This window comes from Notolepis coatsorum (assembly GCF_963971535.1).
Source record: "Notolepis coatsorum genome assembly, chromosome: 4".
NCBI lineage: Eukaryota > Metazoa > Chordata > Actinopteri > Aulopiformes > Paralepididae > Notolepis > Notolepis coatsorum.
The window spans coordinates 96,587,852-96,605,886 of NC_140168.1; the positions used below are offsets into that span (position 1 = coordinate 96,587,852).

Genomic DNA, 18,035 nt, shown 5'->3' on the forward strand with positions numbered 1-18,035 from the left:
CCCTTAAAGCACTCAAGGCAGATGGCTTCAACCGTTTCTCACTGGGAGAAAGCTCCACCTTGTAGTGTACAGCAAGCTCCAGAAGCTGTTCTTTGGAAAACCTCTCCAACAAGTCATGCGAAGGGAGATCAACAAAATCCCTAACGGAAGCCATCTTTCCTACACCAGCGCCACCACCCGTTCACCATAGAGTCACCAAAGAAACACCAAAGAACCACCGAAGAACGACTAAAGAACCACGACGAACCACTGAAGAACCATACTGAATGCCAAAGCCACTAATAACAACCATAAAGGGACGCTGTGGCAATGTGTGCTACGGAGCGCACATTTCAAGGACGTAAAAAAAACCAAAAAAAAAACCACACCCACCCTAAATAGACGTGACATACACTCAGGGTGTTAGGTGCTACCAGGTATGCTCAACAAACACTCAAACAAACAAAACAAAATAAATCCAACAAACAATTCCAAACAGGTGCGCCTTCTAACCTGATGTGACCACATATGCTTCTACGTCTAAACTGCAGGAAAAAAAAAAAAAAAAAAAACCCGGCCTACCACATGTCTACCCTAAGAAACACTAATTCAAGCCCTACCACACTACCTGTGTTTCCTGGCCGCCCTAACCTACCTACCCTTAAACTAATGCCCTGTAGACCTAACTTTCTTCAACCACACCTGCTACCAGTCAAAGATCATATACAATCATTTCATTGACCGCCCCAGGAGTACGTGGTGCACCGGACGCTAACCCACAACCAGAAAATAATGTCCCTATCTACATGTGGTGCCTACTAAACTATATATTTTAACAGCATAAGTAGTCACATCAAATTACAAACAAATACGGCATACTCACCTGTTTGATGAAATGGCTCAGCCCCCACGTTACACCAAATGTAACGAACACCACCCAAACCATAATATGATGACACCCCGTGCAACACAAAAAAAAAACACCAAACAAAGTTCTAGGGGTAAAAGATCCCGGACGAGCGCCCAATTGTTACGACCCTGGCTCAAGGCCCGCAACCCATGTGCAAAACCGACACGAAAACCTGTGTATTAACTCAAGTGCTACTATATTAAGGAATTACTAGTGTAAGCTAAAAGGATAAGGACTGGAAGAACGTGACAATCTATCTGGTAACCCACACTCTTCTAAACACAGATCCTGCATGTGTGTGTGCCTGGCTGGTTTTAAACCTCCCAGCAGGTAACCAATCAGCACTAATTAACTAAGTGGCAGCCCTCACCTACATGCCCCGTGACACAGAGTGATCAGGCCTCTAGTACATAACAGTGGTGACGTGAAAGCGTATCTGCCGCGCGAGACTAGGCGAGAGGCTCTCGTGAAATCGGCAGTGTCCGCCCTCTTAACTCCTCCCCCGGCTTCACTCGGCTACTCTCGTCTACTAGTCGAGGCAAACCGAAATCCATCTTGAACAAGCCTATATATAAGGCTTGTTCAAGATGGATCTCGGTTTGCCTCGACTAGTAGACGAGAGTAGCCGAGTGAAGCCGGGGGAGGAGTTAAGAGGGCGGACACTGCCGATTTCACGAGAGCCCCTCGCCTAGTCTCGCGCGGCAGATACGCCTTCACGTCACCACACACACATTACACACCTGTCCAGCTCATTATAATGCGATGGCCGTGTGCAAAATTAGATCAGATTCAAATGTACAGCACACCATATACTGCTACAGTGGAATATACTATTCATATACCATAATGTATACCATATTGTTGCGCGCTCCTGGCCGCACGCACACACAACACACTGCTGTATGTGTATGTGTGTCTGACAGCTTGAAGTCTATCATGATGATATGATGATAAGTTGATAACGCATAACATAATAAAGTTTTCAATCAATCAAACGTCTCATAACTCCCTGGCTGTCACATGGCTGGTGACCTATAGGCTTGTTCAAGATGGGATAGGCGGACGCAGATCTGCGCAGGTTTTACTACGGCCTCGCCAAGCGCGTTGCATGACGGTTAGAATGTTGTCCGATTTGCTCTGAAAATCTGGCGAGGCGAGGCGCGGAACTCCCGCGGGAGCGAGCCGCGCGCAGCATTCAGAGCGAGGCTCCACAGTACCTCTCAGCCGGCTGCTCCCGGCTGGGAAGCGACTTGCTACGGTCGCGCAAAGCGCCTATTGGCTCAGAAAAGTTGTCAGTCACCAGCCATGTGACAGCCAGGGAGTTATGAGACGTTTGATTGATTGAAAACTTTATTATGTTATGCGTTATCAACTTATCATCATATCATCATGATAAACTTCAAGCATGTCAATTTATGCAAATGACATGTCGTCAGCTTGTGACTGCAACTTGTTCCTGTTTGCGGACGACTCAGCCCTGCTGGTCTCTGACAAGAACAAGTTACAGGTTGAAAAAACCCTCAGCTCGGAACTAGGCAGAATCTGCATATGGCTCGCTGATAACAAACTATCATTACACATGGGCAAAACAGAGTCCATTCTCTTCGGTTCAAATAACAAACTCAGCAAGACCGACGGCTTCTCAGTTACAGTGGGTGACAATATTGTCACAAGGAAAGATGAAATTACCTACCTGGGTTCCATCCTAGAGGCTAATCTCTCCTGTGACAAAATGGCATCCAATGTAATAAAAAAAGTCAACCAACGAACTCGATTCTTGTACCGGATCTCCTCTCTGGTAAACAAGAACACCCTGAAGACTCTGGCAGGAGCACTCATTCAGGGGTACTACGACTATGCTTGCACCTCATGGTACCAAAGCACCTCAAAGGCGCTAAAAACAAAATTACAAACATCTCAAAACAAACTGGTCAGACTACTGCTTGACCTTACTCCTAGAACCCACCTCACCCCTGCCCACTTTGACAACCTAGGATGGCTTAGAGTAGACGACAGAGTACAACAACTTGCAATGGGCCTGGTCTACAAGATACACTACACGACCAAGGTACCCATGTACATGTCAAAATACTTCCCAAAGGTCAGTGAATACCACGATCACAACACCAGAGGGAGCTCCACAAATCATGTTAAACCCAGATTCGGCTCAAATAAGGGACTAAACACGTTTCGCAATTATGCCACATCAATGTGGAACGCCCTACCCAAAGCTGTAAAGGAATGTGGATCACTACCCACTTTCAAAACCTCTCTCAAGGGACACCTACGGGAGACTGCAATTCAACACTGGCCCCTGTAAATATCCTAACCCAACCCCCTCCAATGTACAGTCATTTACCTAGTATGGTTTTGTCAATAGTTCAATGTACAATTGTGTTTGTTTGTACAGTGTCTCCCCCCCCCCCTCAATGTACAGTGTTACTTGTTTATACAGTGTGCCCCCCGCCCCCCCCCCCCAACCACCTCCAATGTAAATTACCCAGTATGGTTGTCAATATCCCAATGTACCCAACCCCCCCCACCCAACCTCCTCCAATGTACAGTTTCTACGTCAAATGTATACTCCCTTTTCTTGACTCCTTCTGTATCACAAACAGTACTGTATTTGCAAATCTGGTATGTCATAAATGTATAGATGTAGCAGTACTGACTATCTGTATGTCATGTATGTCATATATGTCTATATGAATTGAAAATGGGGGACCCTGATGGAAACAAGACAAACGTCTTTCTCAGGTCTGCATCCCCTTAACAATTGTATGTATTGAGCCGTACTGTATTGTACCCATTCTGCAATCTGTTAAATAAAGTTTTCATTCATTCATTCAAGCTGTCAGACACACACACACACACACACACATACAGCAGTGTGTTGTGTGTGCGTGCGGCCAGGAGCGCGCAACAAGATGGTATACATTATGGTATATGAATAGTATATTCCACTGTAGCAGTATATGGTGTGCTGTACATTTGAATCTGATCTAATTTTGCACACGGCCATCGCATTATAATGAGCTGGACAGGTGTGTAATGTGTGTGTGGTGACGTGAAAGCGTATCTGCCGCGCGAGACTAGGCGAGGGGCTCTCGTGAAATCGGCAGTGTCCGCCCTCTTAACTCCTCCCCCGGCTTCACTCGGCTACTCTCGTCTACTAGTCGAGGCAAACCGAAATCCATCTTGAAGGCTTGTTCAAGATGGATTTCGGTTTGCCTCGACTAGTAGACGAGAGTAGCCGAGTGAAGCCGGGGGAGGAGTTAAGAGGGCGGACACTGCCGATTTCACGAGAGCCCCTCGCCTAGTCTCGTGCGGCAGATACGCTTTCACGTCACCACACACACATTACACACCTGTCCAGCTCATTATAATGCGATGGCCGTGTGCAAAATTAGATCAGATTCAAATGTACAGCACACCATATACTGCTATAGTGGAATATACTATTCATATATACCATAATATATACCATCTTGTTGCGCGCTCCTGGCCGCACGCACACACAACACACTGCTGAATAATTCTGTTTTGCATCAATATATATATGTATACTGTGTATATTGAGGCAAAACAGAATTATATATACAGTATTGAGGCAAAACAGACGACGCATGTGTGTGTGTGTGTGTCTGACAGCTTGAAGTTTATCATGATCATTTTTACGATGAATTGAAAATGGGGGACCCTGATGTAAACAAGACGAAAGTCTTTCTCTGGTCTGCATCCCCTTAACAATTGTATGTATTGAGCTGTACTGTACTGTACCCATTCTGCAATCTGTTAATAAAGTTTTCATTCATTCATTCATTCATTCATTCATGATGATATGATGATAACGCATAACATAATAAAGTTTTCAATCAATCAAACGTCTCATAACTCCCTGGCTGTCACATGGCTGGTGACTGACAACTTTTCTGAGCCAATAGGCGCTTTGCGCGACCGTAGCAAGTCGCTTCCCAGCCGGGAGCAGCCGGCTGAGAGGTACTGTGGCGCCTCGCTCTAAAGGCTGCTTGTGGCTCGCTCCCGCGGGAGTTCCGCGCCTCGCCTCGCCAGATTTTCAGAGCAAATCGGACAACATTCTAACCGTCATGCAACGCGCTTGGCGAGGCAGTAGTCAAACCTGCGCAGATCTGCGTCCGCCTATCCCATCTTGAACAAGCCTCAAGCCTTATGATCAAAACCATAGATCTATACGCACACGGACCCTTCCTTCCGGTTCCGGTGAGGTTTCTGGTTGGTTTGGTTTTGCGCTGAGCGCGATGATTGGATGTCGCGATTGTTGACAAACCGCCTTGCACCGGAAGTAATAACGACTTGACTCTGGCAAACACGCAAGGTAACAATACATTAAAACATTTTCTTCTTCACAATACTATATACTATACTATACATAATAGCTACATGTATACCAGTATATAGTAATTGTGTGCAGCATGGTTGTATATTTTAGGAACTGTTTAATGGAATTACCCTTCCCCAACTCTCTTAGTTGGGCTAACTAACAAGGTAGCTCGCTAGTTAGCACACAGCTAGCCACAGAGCTCAGCAGCCTGCGAGTAGCAGCTGCAAGGAAACTCACATGAAAGTACGAGAAATTCATAAATACAATTAAAAATGTCTTCATAGATTAATTGAGCAGCCCGACAGGCAGTAATGACTCTCAACCACATACATCCATGAACATTCCGTCAGAATAAAATAATTGTTACGTAAGTTAAAAATGTAACATCAGCCTTTATTAATTGATTACCATGTTAGTGCTTCTATGGTCTAGCAAAGTAGTCAGACTCAATCTCTCTGGTGCTACAATAAGTTCTATGAAAACATGTGATATTATAGCCTCTTTGGTGCTACAAGGAGTTCTATGAAAACATGTGATATTATATAGAGCCTCTTTGGTGCTACAAGGAGTTATATGAAAACACGTGATATTATATAGAGCCTCTTTGGTGCTACAAGGAGTTCTATGAAAACATGTGATATTATATAGAGCCTCTTTGGTGCTACAAGGAATTCTATGAAAACATGTGATATTATATAGAGCCTTTTTGGTGCTACAAGGAGTTCTATGAAAACACGTGATATTATATAGAGCCTTTTTGGTGCTACAAGGAGTTCTATGAAAACATGTGATATTATATAGAGCCTCTTTGGTGCTACAAGGAGTTCTATGAAAACATGTGATATTATATAGAGCCTTTTTGGTGCTACAAGGAGTTCTATGAAAACATGTGATATTATATAGAGCCTCTTTGGTGCTACAAGAAGTTCTATGAAAACATGTGATATTATATAGAGCCTCTTTGGTGCTACAAGGAGTTCTATGAAAACATGTGGTATTATATAGAGCCTCTTTGGTGCTACAAGAAGTTCTATGAAAACATGTGATATTATATAGAGCCTCTTTGGTGCTACAAGGAGTTCTATGAAAACATGTGATATTGTACTAGTAGTAGTGCACACAGTGGTTTCAAAAGTAGGCTCCGGGGACCCTCCAGGGGTCCTTGGGCGTCCCCCAAAGGGTCCCCACTAAAATGAATAGTATTTTAATTGAATTATTATAAGTTAACACTAGTTTGTTACTTAGTAAGTATAATGAGATAATGTATTGTATTTGTATGAATATAGAAAAAGAAAGCAATACGCTTCGACCAGCACTCACAGATTTTGGTATATTTAATGGCAGCCTGAACCAAACATGTTTCGGAACGATTATGTTCCTTCCTCAGTGTTGATGGCTAGCTATATACAAACACATTTCAGGGAGAGAGAAGGTGGCTATATAATCTGAGAGGAGAGCTAATCTTTAAAAAATAACTCACTGTCAGAAGAACCAAAAATGAAAAGTATGCATGTCAATCTTGTGGAATAGTCTGGAGTTAGAGCTAAAACAGAGTACAAACATAAATCAGTTTAAAAAGATGTACAAACAAATCTTTCTTAAATGGGTATCTGGAAGAGGAAGTGTGTTGATTGGGAGTATGTGTAAGATGTAAATAAAGAATAGAAGAAATTATGTATATGATATGAATGATACAATGATATGTGTTGTGAAGGGCCAGATTAAACCGAATATATATATTTATTTATATATATATATTTAATTGTATTTGTATATTCTCTAATATTCCCTGATATCCCTTGTATATTCCTTGTACAATATGCATTGAATATCCATTCTAGCCTACTGAACATCCCATAATAGTCTCCATTCTACTATTGGTCGAGACCTTGGTGCCAGGCTGCCATACCCCTCAGACCCAGTTCAAACGTACCGCTCAACATGTACGAACAAGTCCTAGTTCCGCGTAGGAATCTAGCTACCGCACCACTAATGGGACTATTTGTTCATAGTGCGTATATATACTGCGCTACTAAAGTAGGACTTCCTTTTCAGTCCAGTTTCTTACCCTCCAATAGAGTCACAGACGTAAAGCCTCCCCGCGACGCCACGTGTGGGAGTAAGGCCAAGTTCGGCTTACCATCGGTATTGAGACATCGTGTATATTAATATTTGAATAGTCATATTTGGCACTATATCGTCGAGTTGGACGTAGTCTATTAAGCTAATAATAGTCTGTTAATATATAGTGCTTCGTGCGGTGAGAATACTACCGTAGTCAGTACCCCATCGTTTTGGGCAGAGAACGTGAAGCTGCACCCGAGGAGCCCCAGAGCCGACGAGCGAGTGGACCTGTATACCGGATTATTCTACCGACGACAGCCCGCCTTCCCAGGCACGGATTATGCTTTGTATACGTTGATTATTCCATGGATAAAGACCCCCGACACTGCCGTGTGTTGGAACCCCCCCCCCTGGAGAGGACGCAAGGTGAGGAGACGCTCTGCAAGACGAGGTCGCTTCACGTCTCTCCTCCGTGGACCGGAGGACGCCGGCCCACAAAGAGTCCACCTGCTTTCATCTGTGGTCCAAGGATCGCCGGCGCATTGAACGGCACTACAGTGGGTTCACCTGGGATACCCTTGGCCGGATGAGGCAGCCGGATTCTACCCCCCCCCCCCCTTCCTACTCCTGTCGGCTTACAAGCGACCGGATTAACCCCCCTAGTGTATCCAGTCTATAGTCATTGAAGTATCATTGCTTTTATTCCTTAAACTATTCCAGGTCGTATATGTACCACCTGCGCCTTCAGAGATTGGACATTCTCTATTGATATACCGACGAATACTCTTGCCATAAAAGTGCATACTAATTCCTATTCATAAATGTGATTGATTTGATTAAGTGCTTGCTCTACACACCATCGCTGTGTAGAAATAAAGACCTATTTCTAATTCGTACATTTGTGTTGGATCCGTTTCATCTACGTGACAGTGTTCATCATAATATATTTATGCCGAGTACTGGGTGGCCGAATATTAAGTACAAAGGTAGTGGTAGTAAGTATCATATCTAGTAATACAGTCAGGGAATTGTACCCCTCAGTTACAATTTGGTCCTTCGAGCCGGAGGGGTAATCAGTGTAATATTAATATAGTGTTATTAATATTGAAATGGCCTATGATGAACACTCCACGAAACGATCCTCCTAACCAACGCCCGCAGCGCGAACGACGGCTCCCTCAGTACTTAGAGGCTTACGCTGTCAGTCAACAACCTAGTCTTCTACTAACAGTAAACGCGGTAAAACTAGAAAGTAAAAGTATGTCTAACCCCAACGCCCAGACTACCCCGACCATAGAGGCCCCTACGGGTTCTAATGTAACTGACCAAGTTCACGGTGGGGACCAGTGGGAACCAGACATGACTTCACACCCCGCCAGTACTGAAGAAGTAGTCCCCGATGAGTCCCGGGAGGAATACAACGCTACCGAGACAGAACTCGGCACGGAAGAAGACGGGGAGAGCACCGTGGAGATAGAGCTCCAAGGCTCCGCAAGGAGTACCCCGAGGGAAGGCTCCCCTATACAACCGCCTTCTCCCAGCGAGGCAGAGAGGACCCTACAGCAGGCCTTCCTCATCAGCCTGAACGCCGCTGCTGAACGCGACAGACTGCAGATCCAGCAGCGGAGCGAAGAAGAGCATATACGTCTAGAAATAAGACGCATTCAGAGGGAAGAGAATGTGGCCCGAGACCGAGCAGACAGCCAGCGAGCAGCTGCTGGTGCTCTACGGGACGCAGAGCGCGACAGACAGCAAGCGCAACTAATAGAACAGCTGATCAGACGGACAACACCCTCTCCCTCCGCCAGAGGCTCCAGGAACTCGTCTAGACACACCTCCAGGGCGGCATCCCCTAGCCGAGTAAACAACCCTGAACTTGACCAACAGACGAGGTCTATACCCCCCACAGACCACCTCCCCCCACCGGTCCAAGCGAGACCTAGCAACCGGGAAGGAGCAGCATATCCTGTGGAGAGGCTAAACCAGAGACTACAAGCACTGGATGACCTAACTGAAGACGAAGAGGAAGAGGAGGAGAACCACGCCCGACGACAGCACAGTACTCTACCGGACCAGGAGGTCCGGTACAGCCCAGGCTATACTCCCGCGGAGCTGCGCTACAGACCCCCGACTCTATACACGGGTGAGCACGACGCACGACCCGCACCGAGGAACAGCACCTGGACAAGCGGGCCATGGTACACTGCCGGTACCAGCCCATACCAAGGAGCGGGAGGAGACTCGCCTAGGAGGCCTCTCCCCCAACGCTCGCCGATGTATCCACAGTCAGCGTCATACATTGGCACGCCTATGGTACCCGACTTCACCCAAGAGAACCGGGCCCAGTATACAGAACTCCGCATGTGTCTGGAGACCATGTTGGTGGATGTATTGGATGAACGCCATAAATACGCCATCCTACTGAAGCACTTAAAGGTACCCCGCGCACATAATATAGCGCTCGCCTACGCGACTTCCACCACCCCATACACAGCAGCGCTGGTAGCATTGGACCAGAGGTATGGGCGCATATGGGATTACGTGATCCAGGAGATCCGACACATCGACCGCTTACCCCCAGCAATAGACAATCGAGCACTGGACGACCTGTCCATCAGAGTGCAGTCCCTGGTAGGGATGTTGGGAGCGCAGAGAGAGAAGGGGAGGCATGAACTTTACGCCAACTCAAATGTGGAAAGGATCTTGGAGAAGCTGCCGCCCGCTCGACAGGAGCGTTTTAGGCGGCAGAGAGACCACCGAGACCCGAATGGCCCCGAACCGAACCTCCTCGATCTAGCAGACTTCCTGGCGAGAGAAGTCAGCAGCCTACGGCTAGATACATTCGGACGGAGCACCCCTGGCTCCAGAGAAGGAACCAGACGACTAAATGATGGAAGAAGATCGGTGACTGTGATGCACCAATCGGAGTCAGTACCGAGCAGCAGGAGCCACAGTACCCCCTCCAGAACGGAGAAGTGGAAGATAGTGTGCCCCTACTGTGAGAAAGAACACTGGCTAGCGCAATGTGATTCCTTCCCCAAGCTGAACGCGGAGGAAGCAGGTCAATGGATAAAGTCCAACAAGCGCTGTTTTCGCTGTGCGCGCTCACACATGGCAGCCGAATGCCGCTTAAAGAAAAGGTGCACCAAGTGCGATGGAGCCCATCTGGACATACTTCACGACAGTAACAGACGGCGCCCTTCACCCGCACCATCCAGCAGCAAAGCGAGCGTCATGTACATCGATCCCGCCAGCAGCAGTGGAGCCAGAGTACTCCTAAAAGTAGTGCGTGTGACACTAAGCTACCAGAATAAAGTCCTGGACACTTACGCCGTCCTCGATGACGGGTCAGAGAAGACCCTTCTGCTCGCCTCCGCTGCGGCCCAGCTAGGGCTGCGGGGAAGCGAAACCCAAATGACAATTCGGACAATAAGACGAGATTTGAAGACGATAAAGGGCGAGAATGTCTCATTCTCTATCGCAGCAAGCGGCCAGCCTGAGCGACGGTACCAGATTACAGACGCTTTCACCAGCCAAGAAATAGGACTGTCGCGGTACACATACCCCGTCGCCAAGCTGATGGAGAAATATGTACATCTGCGCAAGTTACCGATCCCGCTCATAGACAATGCTATGCCGACCCTGTTGATAGGCTCCGACCATGCAGACCTCATTGTCCCGATAGACCGGGTTCATACCGGACCCCGAGGCTGTCCTGCAGCAGTCGAGACCCGTTTGGGATGGACTCTCCAAGGCCCGCTCGCCAAATCTCTCAACCGAAGTACAGCCACTAGATGTCTCCACTCCCGAGTCACAGAGGGAGAAACCGCACTCCTGCAACACGTAGAGCGGCTATGGACCTTGGAACAAATGCCCTTTAAGAACGGAAGGAAAGACATTCGCTCTAAAGATGACATTTACGCCATTCACCTCCTCGAGACAGGGACCAAGAGAGTCCCGGTCAACGGCGTGTTGAGATACGCCACGCCACTCCTGCGGCGAGAAGGAATGCCTACTTTCCACGCCAAGACAGACGCCACAGAACGGTACCTGCTGAACACGGAGCGGCGCTTAGCCAAGAACCCCGCCCAAGAGAGTGTATACCGCGCTGAGATTGAGAAGCTTATCACAGCGGGACACGTCACAAAGATGGACATTAAAGAGGCTGACCAGACCACTGAATCGTGGTACGTGCCCCACCACAAGGTCCATCACAACGGTAAAGACCGCATAGTATTTAACTGCAGCTACCAGATCGGATCCCAAAATCTGAATAAAGAGTTACTGCCCGGTCCCACACTCGGCCCCTCCCTACTCGGCGTTCTACTCCGCTTCCGCCAGGAAAAGGTGGCCATCAGCGGGGACATTAAAGGAATGTTCCTGCAGGTGAGATTAGTAGAGGAGGACAAGCCCCTGTTACGGTTCCTATGGAGAGAGAAGCCAGGAGATGAGCACCCAGCCATCTACCAATGGGAAGTCCTCCCCTTCGGAACGACGTGCAGCCCCTGCTGTGCTACATTTGCACTACAGAAACATGTAGCAGAGGACCCAGCAGCGGACGAAGAGGTCCGACACAGCGTAAAGAACAGCTTCTACGTAGACAACTGTCTACAAAGCCTTTCAACCCAGGAAGAAGCCGAGGCTCTCCTGATTAAACTCCGCGCCTCATTGATCAAAGGCGGCTTTGATCTCAGGCAGTGGGCCAGCAGCGATCCGCAAGTACTGCGCAGCCTCTCCTCCGAGGACAAGGCAGCCAGCAGCGAGACCTGGATGGCTACAATCCCGGGAGAAGCCCAGGAGATGACCCTGGGATTGGTGTGGCGATTCAAAACAGATTCGTTTCACTACAGACACAAGCCCCTGACTACGGAGCAGGGAAGGCCGGCGGCGGCGCCGACCACCAGACGGAGTGTGTACACAACACTCGCCCGACAATATGACCCGCTAGGATGTATTCTACCATACACCACCAGGGCAAAAATGATTGTACGAGCATTGTGGGACAAGGACCAGGGCTGGGACGACCCCATTCCCGCACACCTTGCATCCACCTGGAGAGAGTGGGAGATGGAGCTCCACTCACTCCCAGGCGTTAATATGCGCCGAAGCTACTTCCCACCCACGGTGAGGCCAGAGACATGTAAAATGGACTTACACGTCTTCAGTGACGCCTCAGAGGTCGCATACGGATCAGTAGCCTACTTGCGGGCCCAAGAAAGGGGGGGAGAGATCTACACAGCATTTGTCCTCGCCCGCTCGAGAATAGCCCCACGCAAGCAACAATCTATCCCACGCCTAGAGCTCTGCGCAGCCCTAGCCGGAGCGCACCTAGCCACGCTCATCCAACGTGAGCTCACCATACCGGTGTCTAGAACAATCCTGTGGTCAGATTCCACGACGGTACTCGCCTGGATCAAATCGGACTCATGCAAGTACAAAGTCTTCGTGGGAGTCAGAGTCACCGAGATTCAAGACTTAACCGAAGAGTTAACCGGAGAAACAGAGTGGCGCTACGTTGATACAAAACAGAACCCAGCTGACGTCATCACCCGGGGGATGCCCCTGGATGACCTCACCCGTCACAATGCTTACAGTGACGGCCCCGCATTCCTAAGACTCCCGGAAGGACAGTGGCCCATGCCTATCCCGAGGGAAGCAAGTCCAGAGGAGGTGGAAAATAAGAAGCCTGTGTTCTGTGGATTGAGCACTGTTATCTACCCAGTTACCCCCAACACACTCCTGATGGGGCGGCTAGATCCTGCATTACCCCAGACAATGTACCGGCCTGAAGAAGCGAACGGCCGACGAATGTGGAGGTACAGCCAAGTATTAGCCGACAAGTTTTGGAGCAGTTTCCTACTGCACTACCTACCGTCTCTACAGACCCGCCAGAAGTGGGTAAAGGAGAGACAATTTGACAGAAGGAACAGTCGTCATGATTATTGATCAATCACTGCCCAGAGCTACGTGGCCGGCGGGCCGCGTAAGCAAAGTGATCACCGGTGCCGACGGCAAGGTCCGAGCAGCTGAAGTGCTTGTCCAGGGTCGCACTTACACCCGTCCCGTGGCGAGGCTCATAGAACTGCCCCGACTCCCAGACACAATCGATGATGACCATGACCCTATAACCCTATGACTTTGTGAAGTTGACTGACCCCTACAGCAAACCCTTATGTGTAAATAGACAACGCGATTAATCTGTCTCTGTTTAACTGATTAGGTCTGGGACCAATCAGGGGGTGGCTGTTGTGAAGGGCCAGATTAAACCGAATATATATATTTATTTATATATATATATTTAATTGTATTTGTATATTCTCTAATATTCCCTGATATCCCTTGTATATTCCTTGTACAATATGCATTGAATATCCATTCTAGCCTACTGAACATCCCATAATAGTCTCCATTCTACTATTGGTCGAGACCTTGGTGCCAGGCTGCCATACCCCTCAGACCCAGTTCAAACGTACCGCTCAACATGTACGAACAAGTCCTAGTTCCGCGTAGGAATCTAGCTACCGCACCACTAATGGGACTATTTGTTCATAGTGCGTATATATACTGCGCTACTAAAGTAGGACTTCCTTTTCAGTCCAGTTTCTTACCCTCCAATAGAGTCACAGACGTAAAGCCTCCCCGCGACGCCACGTGTGGGAGTAAGGCCAAGTTCGGCTTACCATCGGTATTGAGACATCGTGTATATTAATATTTGAATAGTCATATTTGGCACTATATCGTCGAGTTGGACGTAGTCTATTAAGCTAATAATAGTCTGTTAATATATAGTGCTTCGTGCGGTGAGAATACTACCGTAGTCAGTACCCCATCGTTTTGGGCAGAGAACTGGCTGCTTATCCAGGGTGGTTGACCCCACGTGAAGCTGCACCCGAGGAGCCCCAGAGCCGACGAGCGAGTGGACCTGTATACCGGATTATTCTACCGACGACAGCCCGCCTTCCCAGGCACGGATTATGCTTTGTATACGTTGATTATTCCATGGATAAAGACCTCCGACACTGCCGTGTGTTGGAACCCCCCCCCTGGAGAGGACGCAAGGTGAGGAGACGCTCTGCAAGACGAGGTCGCTTCACGTCTCCTCCGTGGACCGGAGGACGCCGGCCCACAAAGAGTCCACCTGCTTTCATCTGTGGTCCAAGGATCGCCGGCGCATTGAACGGCACTACAGTGGGTGCACCTGGGATACCCTTGGCCGGATGAGGCAGCCGGATTCTACCCCCCCCCCCTTCCTACTCCTGTCGGCTTACAAGCGACCGGATTAACCCCCCTAGTGTATCCAGTCTATAGTCATTGAAGTATCATTGCTTTTATTCCTTAAACTATTCCAGGTCGTATATGTACCACCTGCGCCTTCAGAGATTGGACATTCTCTATTGATATACCGACGAATACTCTTGCCATAAAAGTGCATACTAATTCCTATTCATAAATGTGATTGATTTGATTAAGTGCTTGCTCTACACACCATCGCTGTGTAGAAATAAAGACCTATTTCTAATTCGTACATTTGTGTTGGATCCGTTTCATCTACGTGACAGTGTTCATCATAATATATTTATGCCGAGTACTGGGTGGCCGAATATTAAGTACAAAGGTAGTGGTAGTAAGTATCGTATCTAGTAATACAGTCAGGGAATTGTACCCCTCAGTTACAATATGGTATTTATTTAGTATATATATTATATATTTAATATGTATATTTATATAAATGTATTTAAATATACATGTATTGGATTGTATAGAGATACAGCGTTTATACATAAAATTAACAATAGAATAAAACTATAATTTGTGATAGTTAAAAAGGGGTAGGAATTTTTTTAAAGTGTATACTTCTTCCTACTCTTTCGAACAGGGAAAACTATGATTTGTTTATCTGTTTCTCCTTTTTCTTTTTTTATATTATCTTTTGTATATGTCAAATTAACAGATATATTTTAGTTTTTATACTTGTTCGGGGGAAAAAATCTTTCATTCATTCATTCATGCATTCATATTGGAATGGCTATCCTGATCATAGGTTCCACCTAATGGATACCGACATGCAGTTCTGTATCACATGTAGTCTAAGTCTAACACCGTTGACATTTAGAATATTTTTTAACAAGAATCATCTTCTTAGATGAGTTCCCAGGGACAAATTCTTCTAATTGGGATCCATGGGACCTGATAGTGTATATTTGCAGGTAGAGCTGCCGCGGTATTGATATTTTCCTTACCGCACTAATTTGCGCAATATTTCCTACCGCCGCGGTAATTACCGCACAGTGCGCAAAAAAAAAAAAAAAAAAGTTTGAATGCATTTTTTTTTTTTTTAGTAGTCTACTCTTATAGCCTGCCTCTAGTCTAATGGCGCTTTTCCACTGCATATTACCTACTCGACTCGACCCGCTTTAGGCACCTGGTACTTCGTTCCTTTTCCACTGCAGCCAGGTACTACTCCGTTTGGGGAATGGGGATGCAGGCGGGGCCGCCGCCGCTCGCTTGTGTACACTGAAAGCTCCGTGGGCATAGATGTCCGAGGGCTTGCAGCAAGCCAGAGTTTAACACAGTTTCAATCAATCAATCAATAACAACATTAACCAGACTCTCGTTGCGTCTATTCTGCCAAAGCTAACGTTACCTCTCATTGTGTATTCTACCAAGCAAACCCGGGTTTAACGTTACCTCTCGTGTATATCGGATAACAACAACAAACTTAACACATCAGCGATCTTGTTGTGACACTAAACTCTCCGCTCGGTGGTAAATTGGGTTGATGTCGGTTTTGTTTCATCAATAAATAAGGCAGAATACACAGTGAATCCATTCTTTTTTGTTTATTGCACTTGATTCTGTCGCAAACAAATCCTGAATGAAATGCATCCTTAGCGAGGCAGTAAAGATGGCGGCGTTCTGTTTTCGTTCAGAGGCGTCGAGTAGGGGGTATCTGCAGAGCCGCAGAGCCAGGCTGGACCAATAGGGTCGCTTGGAACCGAGTAGGGTATATCTGCAGAGCCGCAAGCCAACTTTATTATTATGATAAAAAACAGCGGTGACGCGGTATTCAGCCTAACTCTGCGGTGAGCGTGATGCAACAGCGATACCGCGGTAATGCGGTTATCGCGGCAGCTCTATTTGCAGGTCCTTTAATTCAAACAATTTCATATTGTACAATTGTCCTGTTCTTGTCTTTACAGAGTGAGTGTGTTTTCCTTATATTAGTTGGGGTCTACTTTGTCGGGTCAATGTCCGATTTTGACGGTGAAGCGCCGGAGCCCTCCGGTCTGGAGGGTCTACCACCGATTTACAGCATCGCCAAGGGAGAGGTGGTCTCCGTCCAGACCTACGGAGCCTTCGTCCGGCTGCCGGGTTACAAGAAGGAGGGTAAGCGGAGATATTTGCTGGTGTGTGAGCATTCGTCTCTTGAGGACAAAGCAATGGTCTAAGTCTGGGCCACCCAACCTCTCTCACGTAGCCATTCCTCTCTCCACACTACATTAGTGCCACTGTGCTAGCGTCAGAGAGAGGTCTGGCCATCCATTATCATTCCGCTATATGGGGGGAAAACGCTCTGCCTTGTTTGTATTTTTAATTTTAATTTTTTTAAACCAATCACAATCCACTAAGCAAAATAGTGTCGCAGATAGCGGAAGGGGAGGAGAATTCTGACTGAAATAGTCGGTCAAAATTACATATTATACGACCCTGGCTCATGGGTACGCAACCTATGTGTAATCAACACCAAAACCCTGTGCTCTAACTCAAAAATGCTACTAAACCAAGGAACTACTCATATAACTATAAACTAATGTACTGGTAACCCAACGGACAAGGACTGTAAGAACCTGACAGCTCTCTCTCTAGGCACAGACAATGCATGTGTGTTACTGGGTCTGCCTTTGAAGCTCCCCAGCAGGTAACCAATCAGCACTAATTGGCTAATTGGCAGCCCTCACCTGCCTGCCCTGGTGACACAGGAGTGACCAGCCTCTAGTACATAACACTACAACTCTGTACATAGCACTACACTCATTTGTATATTTTGTACTGAGTTTAAGCTGTAGGATTATTTCGCCTAAAGGTACATGCCTAAGTAAATGGAAGATTGCTCCACTTCTGAAAGGTCAATTTGCATGTTCTTGGTATCTAGGAACATCTAGGGACCTGGGGGTATGTATTTCCAGTGTCAGAAATATTGTGTCTGTTACTAGGCTGAGTAAATTGTAATGAAGAAAAGGAGAATATAAATTATGATTTATTTGTGCATTTGATGGTGAATAATACCATGTTAAATCTGCGGGGTACGAGAAAATGCTCACTGAGCTCATTCACCACCTTATTGAGATCATGTGTACAAAAAATCTAAGCAAATGAATAAAGGGAAGATGATTAAACAGAAGGATTTGTAGATACAGAAATTAATGATAATCGATTTTAATTATAAATTCATATTTGACCTTGAACTTGACCTTATTATGGCCAAATCATACATCTATGGATAGGGAAAATGCTCCTCTTTCCAATGGCAGGGTTGAATCTGGATTTAGTCATTTCCTTGCGTTTTTTACGATAATTAGCATTTTCCGATAAATTCGTATTTCCGATAAATCGTATAAAACATCGGTAAAAATGAAAATATACACTTTGACTACTGTTTTTGATAGGGTTATGGTCTTTACTCTTGGCTACAAAAAAAATATTTAAAAACATTAACCTCTT

General features: G+C 46.7%; 1 protein-coding gene across 2 annotated transcripts in view; it reads left to right on the forward strand.

Moving 5' to 3' along the window:
• The first annotated feature begins 5,076 nt into the window (after positions 1-5,076).
• The window catches only part of zcchc17 (zinc finger, CCHC domain containing 17), a 39,343-nt gene continuing 26,384 nt past the window's right edge, over positions 5,077-18,035 (forward strand). The window contains exons 1-2 of one of the 2 annotated variants that reach the window (XM_084312848.1): positions 5,077-5,243; positions 16,539-16,700. In XM_084312848.1, the coding sequence (XP_084168974.1) occupies positions 16,562-16,700 (139 nt within the window). In that variant the 5' untranslated portion in view covers positions 5,077-5,243; positions 16,539-16,561. Of the gene's footprint in view, positions 5,244-16,513; positions 16,701-18,035 lie in introns of both variants that reach the window. The other variant, XM_084312847.1, reaches the window with a different exon arrangement.